Genomic DNA, 17,026 nt, shown 5'->3' on the forward strand with positions numbered 1-17,026 from the left:
GGGGGGAGGGAGGAAGCAGGAAGGAACAGTCCAGGGTTGCTGCCATCCCTCTTGGGACTCCTAAAGGCCAGTGCTCTGAGGCTGAGCAGGACACATACGTTGGCCTGAGTGCATCCCCTAGAAGCCGGCAACTTCCTCTCCCCTTCTCTCGCTCCTCCCAGCACTAGGGTGCTGAGATGTCAGCAGAACACAAGGGCCAACCAGGACTGTCCAAGGTTGAGGAGCCAAAGGCTATCTGAAGCACTGGTCCTGCCTACTCATAAATGCCCTCCACCCACCATCTCAGCCCCTGCCCCTCAGCCCTCCAGAGAAACCGGTGAAGGTCAGTAGACCCAAAAGAGCTGCCAACTGGACTCCAGCCTCCGTCCACCCCAGGGCACGCTCACCACAGCCCTCAGCCCTTACCACCACCACACCACAACCCTGCGCTCCGCTCAGGCCTCAGAGGCCTTCATTCCTGCCCTTCCCCCACCCACTCCACCACCCCTATAGATCCCATTGGTCCTCTGGAAGACGTGCTTATTTGGCCATAGAAGGCGACGGGGTGGCCCCTGCCCCGTAGCCCTCCCTGAGCCCGGAGGCCCAGGCGGTCAGCTCACCTGGGCATCCTGCAGCAGGTCCTCCAGGCGGGTGACCGTGACAGAACGGTCACAGGTGTACTTCCTGCGCAGAGTCTCCTGAAGTTTCTGTAGCTGCTCCTCAGCTTCCCGGATGTCTGAGAAGAACTGAGGCGGGAGGGTGGAGTCACACGGGGCTCCCTGCTCCAGCCCTGCCCCACGCCAGAGCGGCCCCCAGAAACAGGACTGACTCTGAAGGGAGCAAAGTGGGCAGCCAGGTTCTCACCTGGAAGTAGGCAGTGTTCTCCTTCAGGTGGGCCTCGATGCAGCAGCACATCTGAAGCATCCAGCTCCACTGCGTCTGCAGACCAGCCTGAAACGACTGCCGCCCCACCGGGGGTCAGGGCCCACTCCTTCCCCGACAACATGCTGACCCCAATTGCAGCGTAGCCACTCCATCCACCAGCCCACCGTGCCAAACCCCCAACAGTGTGCTGACTGCCCCCACTGCTTCCTGACTCCCCCTCGCTGTGCCCTGCCGCCCCCCTCCCGGGGGCTAGTGTCCCACCTCCACCGTGGCCCTGGCGGGGTGCCCCTCCCGGAGCAGCCGGTCTCCTGTGTTCTGGATCTCCTTGATCTTCTTTTCCTTCAGCTCAAGCTCACGCATCAGGGCCTGATGCAGAAACATAGGGTCTCAGAGGTGTGCTGAGGTCTCGGCACACATGGCCCAGGCCACAGTCCCCTCCCGATCAGCCTCACCGAGTAGCTCTCCTTCTTGGCAGCCATGTTGACGTTCCGCTCGCTCCAGTCAAAGCCCACTTCCTCCTCCTCCTTCTCGCTCAGCCACATCAGTTCCTTGGTGGCGGCCACTACAAAGCCGTGCAGGCTTTCCAGAGCTCGTAGCCGCCCCTTAGAGGAGTTCTGGGGGAGAGGGGGGAGGGATACGTCAGCTGATCATCTACACCCCCAGGCCCTGCCCTGGTCTGTCGACAACCCACCCATTGGCCACTCACCAGCAGCTTGGCATACTGCAAGTCCAGCCGACCCAGGCAGTCAGAGTAGGTGCCCCGAGTGGCTGGTGAGAGCTGGCTCTGTGGGATACCAGGAGGTGAGGCAGGCGGAGGCTACTGGCCCACCACCCTGCCAGCCCTCCACACCCGTTCATCTCTTCTGCCCGCTCTGGGCACGCTCACCTCATCAGTGCGTGCCCGCTCGATCTTGGCCCGGAACTCCTCTATAGACTGGTGCAGGCCACGGTGACAGCCCAGCTGTGCCTCCACACTGGGCAGATCCACACCCCACTCAGCACCATCCACTCGCCGCTGGTTCTCCTCCACCCAGGCCAGTAGGTCCTGCAGGTAGCGCAGGGTGGAGCTCTCGAGCTCCGTGTCGCGGGGCCTTGGCATGCTCTGAGTCACAGGGGCACCTGCCTTTAGTCGGAGGTTGTACTCGGTGCGGATGGCGACTAGACGCTCATGCAGCCGGTATACCCTGGAGAGAGATCAGCCAGTCAGCCGGGGCCTAGCAGTCCAGGCCAGAGCTGCCCAGGGTGGACGCGGGGGCCCACCTGCGGTACATCTGCTCGCCCTGCGGGTGTCGCCCATCCTTGAGGGTCTGCACATCATTGAAAAGCAGTCTGATCATGTTGTCCGCCTTGTCCAGGTCCCGCTCCACCTCAGCCGACCGCTGCGGTGCCTTGCCTGCAAGTAGCAGCCGGATGTCCTGCAAAGAGACGCCGAGATCAGAGCCGGCACCCTGGGGCCCCACAGCGGCTCTCTACAGAGCCCCAAGAGCAAAGCCAGGCTCACGGCCCCATTGAACTGTCAGGCAGGGCTGAGGGTGCTCAGTGTATTTCAGGCGCCCTCTGCTGTTCAGCCTGGTAGGCTGCACACACATGCGGAGCTCAGCTCTGGGCCCCGCCCCACGCCCAAGGAGCCCAGCAGGCCCCGCCCCTAAACCCGCCGCAGAGCCCAGCAGGCTGGCTCCTCCGACCGCAGCTGCAGGGCGGGGCAGGATCCTGGAGCTCCCCCCTCGTCCCCCCTCAGCCCCCCTCACCGCCTGCAGCAGGGCGTCGGCCTGGTTCAGCTGCTCCTCACACAGTCCGGACTCCATCTGTAGTTTGCTGACTATGCGCTGCAGACACTCCAACCTGGGGAGCCGTAGGTGGCCCAGTGCCGAGAGTGAGGGGTGAGGGGCCCACGGAACACACTGGCTCCCCACTGCCTGCTGCCTGCCTGCCCGCCTGCCCGCCCGAGGCCCCACTGCCCACTGCTGCTGCAGCCTCCCAGCCTGGGGGGTTTCCTCCCCGCCATGACTCACCCTGGTGGCTCCCCCTCCCGCCCCACCCACCTCTCGAACTCGCTACGCAGCTGCTTCTCCCGCTCCAAGATGGCCACGTGCAGCTTGCCCCACTCCTTCTCCACGTCCAGCGGGTGGTAGCCAGGTGGCACCTTGAGCTGGCCGGCTTGCACCGCACTCTGTGGGCAGGGGCTGAGTCTCAAGCAGGGCACCCCCCCCCCCAGACAGTTTCCCACCTCCAGCAGCCTCCTGGGCTCTCCACTCACCTCCAGGCACTGATAGATGCCTTTGGATCGGTTCTTGTCAGCCTCCTTGGCCCGAAGCTCCGTTTCCTTAAACTTGAGGAACTGGCACCATAGGATCTGAGAAGACAAAGGGATGGATCAGCAGCCCCCCCCCCCAGCCAGGCCCCAGGCTCCCGTCAGGCAGGCTGTACCTCAATCTCCTCGAAGCTGGAGGGAAACTTGCGCTCCTCAAAGGCAATCGTGTGGTGTCGGATCCACTGAAGCAGCAGCACCACCAGCTCTCGGTACTCCTGCCAACGTAGCTGCAGCTCCTACCAACGGGAGGATGGGCCGGACGGGGGTCAGGGAGGACCTGGTGACCAGCACTCCACCCCCTTTCCCACTGTCCCCCAACTCACATTGGCCTTCACCCCATCCTGCGCATCTGGCACCCGGGGCATGGCGTCGTACAGGGATGAGACGTACGTGATGATGGATTTCTCGTCAGGGTGGGTTACGTCCACGTCTGCAGGGGACAGAAGAAGATCAGAGAGTGCCCAGGATAGGTGGGGGCCAGGACCCAGGGAGCTCTGGGCAGGCAGGGAAGGCACACATACCCTCAGGGTCCAGCAGCCGAGTCACCCCAAGGTCCCGCTCCGCCACGGAGAACGCCTGGTCCAAGTTCTCCAAGTTGGTCTGACGGTACACCTTGTTCATGTCGACAAGCATGGGCCTGGAGGCAGAGGCCCTAGTCAGATCACCCCGAAACATCCCTGCTCCCTCCCACACGCATACTGGACACCGTGCAGTCTGGAACCCAGAAACCAACGGTCAGTCTAGGCACAGGTGGGCACCCTGGGCTGCAGGCCTCAGCTGCGAGCTAAGGTCTCTGGGGGTCCCAGGGAGTTGGGTCTTACACAATGCAGCCAGGCATGGCTGTGGAGAACCATCAGCTCTCTGGCCCCAGCAATGGCCCTGAAGGGCTCAGGAGGCGAGACCCACATGATACAGCCTGTCCCCGCCTGTGGAGCTGGCACTGCTAACTCACTGCCTCGGGCCGCAGTTCCCACCAGCCCAGACGTTGCTCCTGCCCCAACGTGTCCAGAGCTGCCCCACTGTGCCCTTCGCTTCCCCAGCCCCGCCTCTGCGTACTTGTGCCGGTGAATGATAGCATTGAAGAGTCGGCCGTCCCGCCAACTGGACGTGAAGTTGTCACAACGCAGGCCCTGGTAGCCCTCCACCATGCGTTGTGACCACAGTAGCAGCTTCTCTTTGGCGGTCATGTCTTCTGACTGCCCACTCACCTGGATATCTGAGATCTGCAAGTGACCAAGCCCCCACAAGCCCACTGTAGTTTCTACAGATCCAGCCAAGGTCTCATCCCCTTTTCTGCCACACTGGTGGGTACCCTGGGCACCCCTCAGCTAGAAGGCAAGGACCTAGCCCCTCCTGTGTGCTCTGAGGCTGGCACGGGTCAGGTGAGTAGGCACGGGAGGAGAGCCCCCCACCCACTCCCCACGCTTTGGACGTGTCCAGAGCTGCCCCACTGTGCCCTTCGCTTCCCCAGCCCCGCCTCTGGTGTCCCTTTGTGCCTGCAGGCTGGGGGTTTTGGGGGGGTCTGTGTGGGCCTGTACTTCCTCCATCACTCAGGCCTGAGTTGGCCCACAGCCTGTGCCGTCTGTCTGTCCGTCTGTCGGCCTGCCAGTCTGCATGACTCAGCTGCCGTGCCAGGAGGGCTCAGTCTGCCCAGCCCTCAGATTTGCGGCTTCCTGTACTACAGGGCAGGCCTGTGGGTGAGTCAACTGGCCCAGGCTTCCCCAGAACACTGCCCTCAAGCACAAGCCGCATTCCTCCAGTAGGAGGCTGCCTGCCCTGCCCAGTTGGGGCCAGAGAGCACAGGCGAGGTGGGCCCTGGGACCAGCATGAAGAAGGAGTGGGAAATGTGGTGCTGGGAAGCCAGACCTTGCCCCCAAATCACACACCCAGACTGGAGAACCCAGGGGCAGGCAGGGCTGAGGGGTGGTGGGTGGCCCCTCTACCTGGAAGTGCAGGATGATGGTCCAGATGAGGCCCAGGGTCAATTTAGGGTTGCCATCAGCAATGTCATCATTTCTGATGTTGACCAGCTTCACCTGCAAGCAAGGGGCTTCAGTCCCCCACCCCAGGACTGAGCCAGGGGGCGAGGGCGGGGCACAGTGTATGTGTGTGTTTTGGGGGCTGTTGGGGGGCCTCACCTGACGGTGCCGCAGGTAGTCCAGGGCGATCTGGACATTCTGCAGTTTGTGGAAACGCATCCGGCCTTTCTCTCGGGGCTGTGAGAAAGAGGCCATCAGCATCCAGGATTGTAGCACCCTCCCCAGAACGCCCCCGCAGAGCAGTAAATCCACACCCCAGTGCACCCCCACCCCCCCAGCTGGGAACGGCCGGTCAGGGGCCAGGCCCTGTGGGGGCCTGAAAAGTCCAGCTGCCTGAGCTTCAGTGAGGAAGGAAGGGGGTGGGGAGGACACAATAGCCAGGAAGTTGAGGGTGGAGGGCAGTCCTGGGGTCCTCCCGCCTGCCCGCCTGCCCGCCTGCCCGCTGGTGGCAGGCCCAGCTCAGGCAGGGCAGCAGGCAGGACAATGGACGGTCGGCTCTGATGGACTGTCAGGGCACATGGCTGTCGGGCCGCGTGAGCACAGCTCCGGCGGGTGGTCTGGGGAGCAGGGTGCCGCGTGGCCGGTGGGCCCAACCACTCACCAGGCGCAAGCTCCTGATTACATCCCGCTCTCTCGGCTGCCCAGCCAGAGCAGGGCAAAGGGTAAAGGGCAGAGGTCAAGGTTCACAGTCCAAGCAGCAGAGAAACCAAAGCAGAGCAGAGGGTGAGGTTACTGTGTTGGGGTCTCTCCCAGGCAGGCACTCAGTTGCCGCTCCTGACACCCTGGACCGAGAAGCGCAGTGGGGGGGGAGGGCCCGAGGCCAGGGGGCCCCAGAGAAGACAAGAGGGGCTGAGCTGGACAGAAGGGTAGTGGGAAGTCCAGAGAGGGCAGGCAGGCAGGTGAGATGAGGCAGGACACAAAAGGTAAGCAGGTGGCAAACACATACCAGGCTGTCCCCTGAGAGGACCTCCAACAGGGAGATGAGGTTATGACCATCTCGGAGGTCTTCATATAGGTCACTGATGTGCCTCTGGGCCTGCGAGGACAGAGGGAGCTGATGGCTACCAACCCCCAGGCTCCCCATGGACCCCAGAGGGAAAGAGGTGCCTCCCCCGACCCTTGGAGGTACCTACCTCTGCCCTCCAGTGCTATAAGGAGCCGTCAGAGGGATGGAGTAGGAGGAGGAGAGACAGCAAAGAGTGGAGGAGGAAAGAGGACAGAAAATCACAGGTTTCAGAGATGAAAGCCAGGACGAAGGGCCAAGGGGCCAACGCCAGAGCTTCAGAGCAGGTTAGGGGCATGGAGGCGGCCCGATGCCTGTGCCACCCTGCAAGGTCCCCCCCCCACGACAGACACACACTGAGCATGGTCACACTCAGTCACACATTCAGCGGCATTAGTCTGCACACCCACCTTGATGAGGTGCTTGTTGACCCACTTGGTGAAGGTTTTCTTTTGCACACGGTCTCGTTCATCTGGGAAGACAATGGCAGAGTCAGCCTGGCGCAAGAGGGGGTACACAACCGGGGCCCCTTCAGATCACACTGGCCCCAGGTTTTCAGTCCTGTCTCCCTCCTGAGAGGGGCTGGTCCAAGGCTGGCAGCCGCACCCAGGTGCCTAAAGAACAGCTAGTCTCAACCTGCCCCACCCCCACGCATGCCGCCAGCCGCTGCCCCAGCCAAGACCTACACAGAAGACCTGCACAGGGTTGCTGGGGAGCTGGCCCTGGGCTGCCCAGGAGGTTCCCAGCAGGACACAGGGAACCACTCCACGCTGTGTCCTGTCCCCTGCTGGCCTCACCCACTCTGCCACCACGGGGGCAGCCCTGTACCCCAGGCTGAGCCCCAAGCCCCTCATCTACATCTGTGCCTGATGCTCAGCCCCGGCTGGTACGGAGCTTCCGGACACAGGAAACGGTCATTCCTGCGGAGGCCCACTCTGCCCAATGTGGCTACCTTTCTTGCCCTCTGAGGCCCTGAGCACAGCCAGGTAGAGGTTGTCCTCCGAGCTGGTTCTCTGTTGACCCATGCCCTGAGGTTCTGGCACACGGAGTCTGTGCTGGGACATCCTGGCCTTGTGGGCAGTGCTGCGGTTGGTAACGGATGGCTACAAGCTCAGAGGAGCAGGAATCGGTGTGGCTGTGGCGTCTCCTGCCTGCCGCTCGACCCGTCCGCTGTGCCCGCCCCCCCAAAGAGGGGCGTGTCCCCTGAAGGCAGCAGGCGGGAAGGAGGGTGGCCCCTCCCCTGCAGCCACACCCTGGCTCTCCAGAAACAGGAAACGGGGGTTTCCTCACCCCTCCTGCCTGCGGTAGGCCCTAGAGCGGGCAGTACACCCATCATTGCATGCCTGCTGGTAATGGCGCTGTTTGGAGGGATCCCCAGGTCCCCAAAGGGTACCATCACATGGGGGGCACCTGTGGGTGGCTAGGCCAGGGCACCCCATGAGGTCACGAGCCTTCCAGAGAACATGCCATCATTCCTGGGGTGGAGCAGCCCCCAAGCTGCAGAGACCCCTACTTGTGTTCCCTTTGATGGGGAGAAGGACTCCCTGAACACTGCTTCTTCCAGTCCCTCACCAAGTTACACCTCGGCCCCCGCCCCGCCCCCCACCCACACCCCCCCGGATCCCAGAGCCTCTGGAGTTCGTGGTTCAGGCTGCCCAGTAGCCCCATCCTAGACCAGAGTCCCATCTAGACCCCAAGGACCACCCTGGAGTGGGGCTCCCCACACCCAGTCTGGGGCAGACCCAGCACATAGCTGAGCAGTGACTCACCACACCAGGGTAACCCAACATCAACCAAGAACACTTCCCCACATGGGAGGATGGGGCACAGGGGGGCAGAGGGCGGTGGGTACCAGGAGGGCCCACAGGGCAGCAGTGAGTCAGGCTGAGGAGGGGGTGGTATGAGTCACTGCAAAGGAAGCCCCACCTGGGGCAGGATGGATGGGGGCGGGGCTGGGAACAACACTCAGCAAGGCTGTAAAGCTGATCATCAGGAGCAAAGGTCGCTGCTGACCAGTCCTGGAACGGGAGACCCTGTCTGCAGGTTGTGGAGCCGCCCCAGCCCGCTTAACCACTGCCAAGCCACAAGAATGTTCCAGTTCTGACAGCGCATCTGGCTTGATGGAACCCAGCTGTGGGCTCTACCCTCCCTCTTGCAGCGCTCCCCCCTACCTCCGTTCCGGGAAAGGCTCATGCCACCCCACCCTTGCTGTCTCCTCTGTGGCCACAGGAGGGTGCCAAACGCCACAGGGTGGGGGTGGGGGGTCCAAGCTGGCAGAGTTGGTAAAGACTGTGCCCCTTCCCCAACCCAGAGGCACAGTGGGCCCCCAGGGCTTGGTCAAATGTCCTACCCAACCTCACCCAATTTAAGTCTTCTTGGAGATTCATTCATGGAAGGCCCCCTGTCCCACCAGCTAATCGGTCAAGGCCAGGGGATGCTCAGCAGGGCCAGTTGTCCCTATAACTCCATCTGGGGTCAGTTCTCGGACTCCCCAATCTGCACACAGTGGTCAGTGCCTCCACACAGTGGTCAGTCCTCTAGTACAGTGCCCCCCCCCCACACACACACACACGCTGGTCAGGATGCTGCCCCGGGTGGGTCCTCCACCTCTCCAGGCCCAGCTATAACACCTACTATGGCACTGGATTAATGCGTTTGACTGCAAAGTCGGTGATTCAAGTGCATCAGCTGTTCCTTGGAAACCGTATACAAGGTCGTTATGAATCAGAACCAATTCAACAGCACTTAACTTCTTAGACGCCTCCTGCCAGCAGTGCCCTGGCTTCAGGCCCCAGAGCCCCAGGTTGTCCCTATAACCCTCCCAGCCCTGACCCCGCTCAGGTTATAGCTGCACCCTATCCTATTTAAGCCCCCAACTAGTAGGCACCCCCCCTGACTGGCCAAGCCTACTTTCTCGTTCCGCTCCTGGTCCTTAGCTGGCTCCCTACATCCTAGTCAACCACCCCAGGGCCACCACCATCCATCCCAGAGTCCCCCAAGGGACAGGGGTGGCTCATGGCCCTCTAAGAAATATCTTTATCTCTTGTATAAATGTGGGAACTAATGCAAGAGACCTCTCAGCTGGCAAAGAAGGACCTGGGATGGGAATCCCTTTGCCTGAGACTGGAGTAAATGCTCCCCATGCAATGGTTACAAGTCGAGCTGCTAACCTCAAGGTCAGCAGTTCGAAACTACCACCCGTTCCGTGGGAGAAAGATGAGGCTTTCTGCTCCCACAAAGATTTACAGCCTCGGAAACCCTTTGCAGGGCTGCAAAGTATGAGTCAGAACCAACTCCACGGCTAAGCCCCGCCCAAAAGACCTCGTCCCTCCCACCCTCCCCAATAGGCATCCCAACTGCCGATTCTGAGCCCAGAAACCCGGACTGGCCTTTGGAGTGTTCAGGGGAGGGGCTGACCCGCCCTCTCCCATCCCCCTTCCCAAAGAAAGCGCCAGTAAAGCAAGGGGACACCACCCCACCCTCCTCGCCAGGAGCTTCCGGAATGGCACACGGAGGCGGGGCTACACCTGAATCCCAGTCCCCCAAGATCCCGGGCACCCACCTACGCAGCAAAGCTGCTCGTACAGGTAACCCCTGCGGGCCCACTCGCTGCCCCCGTCCAACCAGCACAGACGTTCCAACACGACCTCCCTCTGCGAGGCGAAGACGCCCACCGCCCCCCACATCCCGGCCTCAACCATGAGCCTGGGCGACTAGGCGTCGCTGATGACGGAGTCTAGGAGTCTTGAATCTTCCAGTGGAGCAGCCGCCCGAAGTTCACCACCACATCCTCCCCCGCCCGTTGGCCCGCCCTCTCTCCCGCCCGAACAAGAAGAGCCTGCCCCTTAGGCCCGCCCTGCGCCCCGCCCCATCCAGGGAAAGCCGCCGGGAGGGAGCCCCTGGGGACGCTGTGCCAGGAAACTCCAGAGTGACGTCTGTTTGCCTGCTTGAGGGGGCCCAGAGCGGGGAGGGGAGCCCCTGGAATTGGGAAGGGGCCCCCGGAGCAGGAAGGTGGGTTGCATGGAGCAGGGAGGGGGACCCTGGTGTGGGGAGGGAGTACCTGGAGTGGGGAAGGGGAGTGCCCAGAGCGGAGAGCAAAACGCTGGAGCAGGATGGAGTCTAGTCACAGCAAAGGCAGGGTGACCACGTCTGGGTGGAGGGAGCCCCTGTCCCCTGGGATCAATTGGGGGGGGGAGTGGATAGGGGGATGACGGGGAAAGGGGGAATTTCCTTCTTAACCAAATCTATGGTCAAGCTGGCGCCACCAGTACTGACACTATAGAACACATCCCGCAGCTGAGTCACAGGCCCCAGGCCTGTGCCCCCAAGGCCCTGGCTTTAGCCAGCCCTGACTCAGCCTGGAGTCCATCAGAGTCCGGAGGTAACACTGAGCATGTCCCATAGGGGGCAGCCCCCTCAGCACCAGATGCTCTAGGAGTCCCTGAGGCTGATCCCCGCTACTACCTCAATATCCCCATTAGGGTACGCAATTCCACGCCCTTGTCTTGAGCTGGAGCCCAAGTTGGCACAGCTGCCCCTCCACCCAGGCGAGGCCCCAGGAGCAGTGCGAGGGCGCCCTGGCTGGAGGGCCGCCCCTGGACTCAGGGTCCGGCCTGAGGGAATAGGAGCAGCTGCCTCACCCTGTGCAGTTCAGCCCCATGGTCTGTGGAGTAAACTCTGGATTAGCTCATGGGGGGCGCGCCCTTCCCCTTCCTCTGCCCAGGGTGAGAGCCTCAGCCTCAGACTGCCCCTCAGACACGATCCTGCACCTGTCAGCTGGGTTTCTGGGTTGACATTCACCTTCGCTCACCCCGTTCCCAAGGCGGCTGGGAGGAGCTGCCGTGCGCTGCCCAGGCCCCAGTCAGCGCCCACACCAGCCTCCACTGACAGCTGCCTGGGGGACTAAGGGGCTGCATCTCAGGGTACGACCAGCGTTCTCCCGTACACGTGGCTGGTGTTTAGCCCAGAGACGGGAAGGGGAAGGTGCGGGGAGACGCAGTGGGCGGGGAAGGAGGCGGCCCCTTCTCCCGCTCCGCCCCTAGCCCCTGGCAGGGGTGGCAGCAGTTGACAGTGGCCGAGTTCGCCCCTCGGCACTTACCTTCTTCGTCCAGTGCCTGCCGACGCCCCCTGCGCCAGTGCCACACGGCAGCCAGAGTAAGGACATGGCCCGCGACCACCAGGGAGGGAAAGAGGTTGCCAGAAGGCTCCATGGCTCGTGGGCCACACAGCCGAGGGACAGAGCAGGCGGGCACCGCCCTGCGTGTGTTAGAAACCTGCTAACTCCCTCCCTGCATGGAGGCGGGTGCCCCGGGTCCGTTCTGCCCTGCTCTGCGCCGTCCACCCCGGCACAGCCCGTCCCTGCCGCACCAACTGGGCTCCTGGCCCGCCTCCTCCCTCCCTCCGCCCACCCTCCCAGCTCAGAGTCGCTCCCCTCCGCAAAACTCAGCTGTCCCTGCGCGCAGGGCACAGGAGGATGGCGCTCAAGGTTAGCAGGAGCCTTAACCCCTGCCTACCCGCAGCCACACCCGCTGGGAGGAGGGGCTTGTAGGGTGACCATGGTCACCACAGCCCCCCACCCCCACCCTGGGCACTGCCTGAGCAGCCTCGCAGGTCCTCCCTCCACAGCCCCACCACAAGGAGGGGAACGGTGGCGCCTGAACACCCCGCTGTGCTTCCAAGGGTGCCCTCTGGTGACAAGTGCCAGGCGCTGAGGGCGGATGCCAGTACCCAGGCTGTGGCCTGCCCCACCCCCACCCAACCACACTTAGAGACAGACAGACTCCCTACCAATACTCCCAGTAGCCACCAAGTCACAGCCTCCAACAGGGTCAGACGGGTATGGGGTGGGGGGGTGAGGACAATGGCGGAGGAAGCAGCTGTATGCAAGGCGGGTGGGACAGAGCCCAACCCCTCCAGCGGAGGCCCCAGGGCCCTCCCATGGCTGCCAAGGGTGGCCCCACCTACCCGGCACGATCTTCATTGGGGATGGTGGTGGGAGCCCACGGGGCGGCCAGGGAGTGGGCGAGGGGTGTGGGGAGGGTCACAGCCCCCTTGGAGGTGGCAGGCGAGCCTGGAGTGGTGTCTGTGACGGGAGGAGGGCACAGCCACCGTTGTCAGCAGCAGAGCCTGTGTCCTCCGTGGGGGAGGGGTGGGCCGGGGGGCAGGGGGAGGGGGGTTATAAATATCCAGGGAGGGAGAGCAAGACCGTCATCTGTCCAGACTTAGAACATGACGTGCAAAGCAGGGCACTGTGGTCCTCGCCAGAGTCCAGGTCCTGCTGGGCAGCGCCACCCGACACCCCCCAGGTCCCCACCCAAAATTCTACTAATAAGGAGCCAGCAGGCAGCCCCAGGGACCTGTCCCAAAACAGGACACTCACACGCAGAGTTCAGGGCTCCCAGCCCCCACCCATGGGAGCAAGCGGGATAGCAGAGGGGGCACTTTGGAAACATAGTGGAGACCAAGGGGGCAAGTCGGGCCCCTTTTTCCCAGAAGGCTCTTCGCACGTCACTCAACACCACACCTGGCCTCAGGATGGACAGTCTCCCCAAGGTCAGACTGCTGGCCAGAGAACCAGCAGCCCCAAATCAGAGCTGGGACACAGAACACAGCCTCAGTCAGCACTGACCACCCTGGGCTCAGGAGACGGGAAGGGACCCTCCCAGCCAGAGAGCAAGCCTGCCAGGTCCCAGCCAAGCGCTGTCCAGTCTGGCCTGCGGAAGTCAGGTGGGAGGCCCCCTGTCAGGAGGCAGGCCATCCTGAACCAGGCAGACCTCGGTTCATGGGAGACAGGACATAGCGTGTAAGGGTGGGGACACAGCCCTGCCCTGTCCTCCCAGGCCAGCCCTGGACGACAGTTGTCACAGTGTAGACCCCACCTAGCAGCGCTGCCTATTTTGACTCTAACAAACCTGACTGGTTAAGTCAGCCATGCACAGACAGCCCTTGGAGTTAATGCTTTCAGCTGCTAGCCAAAAGGTTGACAGTTCAAGTCCACCCGGCGCTGCTTCAGAAGAAAGGTCTGGCAAGTTGCTTCCCACAGCCCACAGCCCTGGAAACCCACATTGTGTAGTTCTGCTCTGCACAACCCAACCAGCTGTACAGCGACTACCACCAGTCAGGCCAGGGAGTTCCTGTGTGGTCTAAGTGAACACACTCAGCTGCCTACCCAGAAGCTGAAGGTTTCAGCCCACCCAGGGGCGTCACAGAAGACAGACTTGGTGAACTACTTCCCCAAAATATAAGCCACTGAACACCCTTAGATCTCACTTTCACTTGGATGCACACAGAGACAACAGGAGTCAGTCTGCCTGACGGCACCTGGCATGCTATTAACCCATTTTACAGATGACCAAAGAGAAAGGGTGAGGCATCCATCCAAGCTCTTACAGCTAGTGTGTGGCAAGAACATGATCTGACGCCAGGTGTTCTGGCCCTGGCGTGCACAGCCTCACCCAGGACTGCCCTGGTTGGGGGGGGGGGGCACCTAGTCTGCACTCGGGAGACTATAGGACGATGAGGAAAGGGACCCATGCTTTCCAACCCCAGCCTTCAGAAACTGGCCTGCAGCAGCCAGCTTCAGCAGTCCCAAGAGTCAGGGCCACAGGCTGACCCACAGCAGACCAGAGACAGACCCAGAGGCAAGTTAGAGCCAGCGCCAGGGCAGCAGTTGGCCAGCAGTGGGCAGGGGACAGCCAGGCAGGCACGGGCCTTGGCCCTCTCTCTGCCTGTGACTCAGAGGGAGTGCCTATGACCAGGAGTGCCCCTTGTGGCAGTGGGCATCCCTTCCGCTGCCCATGGCCACCATCCTCACTTCCCAGATGCCCCCACCTCACTACTTAGACACAGCCCAGAGCAGCTCTCAGAAGGGCCATGGTGCCCCTGCATCCCTGAGCGCTGCCAAGAGTGTCGGGCATGGGGGCAGCACAGAGAGCCCAACCCTCCCCAGGCCCCACTGCAGCCCCTGCCCAGACTGGCTGTCTGCGAGAGCCCTTGTTACTTCCTCCCTCCCTCCATATCCTGCCCCTGCCCCTACTGAGGGTCCACCTTGGCCCAGCTGAATCAGCTCCTCCATGCTGTACTGGTCCATGGCGCCGGGCCGGGCCTGCAGTCCAGAGCCAGAGCAGGCAGAGAGGAAGGGAAGGCAGGAAGGAGGGGAGGGGTGGGAGGCAGGAGGGAGGGCGCTGTCCCAAGCCTCCCCACCCAGCTGGAAGAGCAGTCCCTCCTCAAGCCTTAGTCAGTGCACTGAACCTCAGCAGGGCCAGCCCACCCAATCAGAGCAGCAGCCCCCAGGGCCCAGCAGCCTTCCCTCCAGGCTTGCCCCACCCAGTCCCCTCCCCCTCCCTCCCAGGCCCCACCAGCCTGGCCCTGCCACCCCCACCCCACATGGCTTCCCTTTGCTGCTTCAATGCGCCCATTCCCTCATCCCCTAAAGCCAGTCAGGCAAACCCACGAACTCAGTCAGCCTCATCCCTCCTGTGGTCGGCCCCCGCCCCCCCCAGCCTGGGTAATGCAGTGTGCTGTTGTGGTTGCTAAATACTGCCCTGTCAATTTTGCCTCATAGCGACCCTGTGTACGGTTTCCAAGGAGCAACTAGTGGGTTTGAACTGCAGACCTTGTGATTCACGGTCCAATGCTGATCCTACAGAGCCACACCAGGAGTCCGGGTAATGCAGTGGGGTACCTCCTAACTCCACTCTGCCTCCTGTAGCTTTCTCTGCCTGGCCCAAGGAGCTTAAACCAAACTGTAGCACCATCAAGTTGGTTCTGACTCAGAGCGACCCTAGGCAGGGTTTCCTGGACTATACAGCAGACAGCACTGATAGAACAGAAACCTAGTCTCTCCATCCCAAAACCAAGTACACTGCCATCGAGGCGCCTGGCAGAACCAGGTGGGCTGTTCCATCAAAACTAGAGCACCAGTCCTTTGTTCCCAGGTTCCTCTGGGTGGGCAGCTCAGTGCGTTAACCACTCAGGTCTCCAAAGGCGCCACCACCCTGCTCAAAGCCGCCAGACAGTCTTACAGAGATGTCCTAGCTAGGGCCGGGTACACACACCTTCAGGTAGGAGACCCCTCCAAAACCCAAGCAAAACTGTGCTGGGGGGTCCAGTATGTGGGACCCGGGAGCAAGAAACACACGGTGGTCCCCCGTCCAGATGGCGGCAGGGTGTACAAGGGATGTTCTCACGCTGCTTAAATTCATTATGACTTTTGACCCTGGTGAAAATTCGATATTTGAAGTACTAAACACAACCCAAATGCATCCATACAGACAGCGGTTTCCACCACACGGCAAGGTCGGTGGTTCAAGCTCACCAGCTGCTCCTCAGAAACCCTATGCAGGTCGCTATGGGTTTGAATCGACTCCACGACACTTAACAAGAGAGAATCCAAACTCCACAGTGAGAAAGCACACGTCTTATCCTCTGGCCACTCCACCGCTCTCTGTCCCTATTGGGCCTGCACCTCCTCAAGAGGGCCTAGACGCTTCCGCAGATCCTGCCCCCTTTTCCCAGATCAGCCCCATGGGATAGGAGTTCCAGGCATGGCTCTTCAGGCCAGGTGGGTTCTCAGAAGGTTTATGGAGGGATAAAGCCTCAGGGAACATATGCCCACTGTCTTCTCCACAGACCCCAAGGCACAAGGTGGGAGGTGGGCTATACTGTCTGGGAAGGATGGGGGCAGAGGCAGCTCCTCTGAATGGTAGTTAAGTCCCCACATCCTTGCCCTCCGACCTTACCTCCTACAGCCCCTGAGCCATGGGGTTGGGGCTCAGTCCTAGGTGCTTTTAGATTCGGGGAGATGATGGTTTTACATCATGAGACAAGAGCCTGTGAACCAGCCCTAGCCATAGAGTCATACCCAGTATCCTCAGCCTCCCAGCCTCTCTATAGGAGGGAAGTGAGGGGAGGGGATCGAGGGAGGGGGTCTTCACAGGAGAGGACCCACAATGGGGAGGTGCGGGGGTCTGCAGGAGGGAAGTTACGGAAGAGGGCCCACAAGGGAGAGTGTGCAGAAGGGCAGCTGGCTGCCCTGACTCAGCCAGGAACGGAGCTCACTTCCTGTTGGAAACTCTGAGCTGCCAGAGACTGGGGCAGGGAAGGGAAGACTGAGTCACTGCCTCAGGGCTGGGGGGAGAGGGGGAGGGAGGACCCTGCGGCTCTGCCCATCCGACCACACCCAGTACCCCCCCCACCCCACCCAAAGCTGCCAACTGCCTGCCTGTCCGGCTGGCCAGGAAAAAGGAAGGAGGGAAAGGAGGGACGCTCTCAAGGGGAGGAGAGGACCCTGGGCTGAAGGCCCTAGGGCTGGGCAGGAACAGGGAGGCTGAGGGGGCACTGCTGGCCGCACCCCACAATCTGCCTCCCTGTATCAAGCCTCACTGACCCCAGGAATCCCCCACGTGGCCCTGGTGGGTGTGATTCAAACTAAGGCCTGAATGCTATACTGAAGCCACCCCTCAGCCTTGGGCCTGCACTTGATAGCTCCCACCCCACCCCCCCACCATATGGCCCTCCCAGACCAAGGTCCCTTCCAAAGGCCATCCAAGCCTCAGGTCACAGGGGAAACCCACCCACCAGGGTCCTATGCATGGCCAGTACAGGTCACAAGGAGAGGGCAGAGCGAGGGGTCTCTGGCAAACCCTGAGAGGAACTACCCTAGCTTCTCAGGCCAGCATTCCCCCCAGGCAGGGTCCACCTCAACCCCAGCCCATGCTCAGCACACATAGCAGGCCGGGCCTCAAAGGAATCTGCCTGCTATTCACTGTTAGCACTCAGTACTGACCACTTCTGGACCTCCAACCCATG

General features: G+C 61.9%; 1 protein-coding gene across 11 annotated transcripts in view; it reads right to left on the minus strand.

The window, feature by feature from the left end:
• Positions 1 to 17,026, minus strand: part of PLEC (plectin) — a 59,157-nt gene that overhangs the window by 14,937 nt on the left and 27,194 nt on the right. For 3 of the 11 annotated variants that reach the window (XM_006830756.1, XM_006830762.1, XM_006830755.1), the window contains exons 2-19: positions 6,628 to 6,689; positions 6,161 to 6,250; positions 5,314 to 5,391; positions 5,119 to 5,211; positions 4,232 to 4,398; positions 3,697 to 3,812; positions 3,499 to 3,605; positions 3,292 to 3,411; positions 3,122 to 3,217; positions 2,907 to 3,034; positions 2,613 to 2,706; positions 2,125 to 2,279; positions 1,751 to 2,048; positions 1,571 to 1,648; positions 1,317 to 1,478; positions 1,126 to 1,230; positions 844 to 939; positions 600 to 725 (exon numbers count right to left, since the gene is read on the minus strand). In XM_006830756.1, the coding sequence (XP_006830819.1) occupies positions 600 to 725; positions 844 to 939; positions 1,126 to 1,230; positions 1,317 to 1,478; positions 1,571 to 1,648; positions 1,751 to 2,048; positions 2,125 to 2,279; positions 2,613 to 2,706; positions 2,907 to 3,034; positions 3,122 to 3,217; positions 3,292 to 3,411; positions 3,499 to 3,605; positions 3,697 to 3,812; positions 4,232 to 4,398; positions 5,119 to 5,211; positions 5,314 to 5,391; positions 6,161 to 6,250; positions 6,628 to 6,689 (2,171 nt within the window). Of the gene's footprint in view, positions 1 to 599; positions 726 to 843; positions 940 to 1,125; positions 1,231 to 1,316; positions 1,479 to 1,570; positions 1,649 to 1,750; positions 2,049 to 2,124; positions 2,280 to 2,612; positions 2,707 to 2,906; positions 3,035 to 3,121; positions 3,218 to 3,291; positions 3,412 to 3,498; positions 3,606 to 3,696; positions 3,813 to 4,231; positions 4,399 to 5,118; positions 5,212 to 5,313; positions 5,392 to 6,160; positions 6,251 to 6,627; positions 6,690 to 7,169; positions 7,283 to 9,779; positions 9,905 to 11,315; positions 11,428 to 12,181; positions 12,276 to 16,260; positions 16,292 to 17,026 lie in introns of those variants that run through there. The other 8 variants (XM_006830763.1, XM_006830757.1, XM_006830759.1 and 5 more) reach the window with 8 other exon arrangements.

This window comes from Chrysochloris asiatica, unplaced genomic scaffold (genome assembly GCF_000296735.1).
Source record: "Chrysochloris asiatica unplaced genomic scaffold, ChrAsi1.0 scaffold00001, whole genome shotgun sequence".
Taxonomy (NCBI): Eukaryota; Metazoa; Chordata; class Mammalia; order Afrosoricida; family Chrysochloridae; genus Chrysochloris; species Chrysochloris asiatica.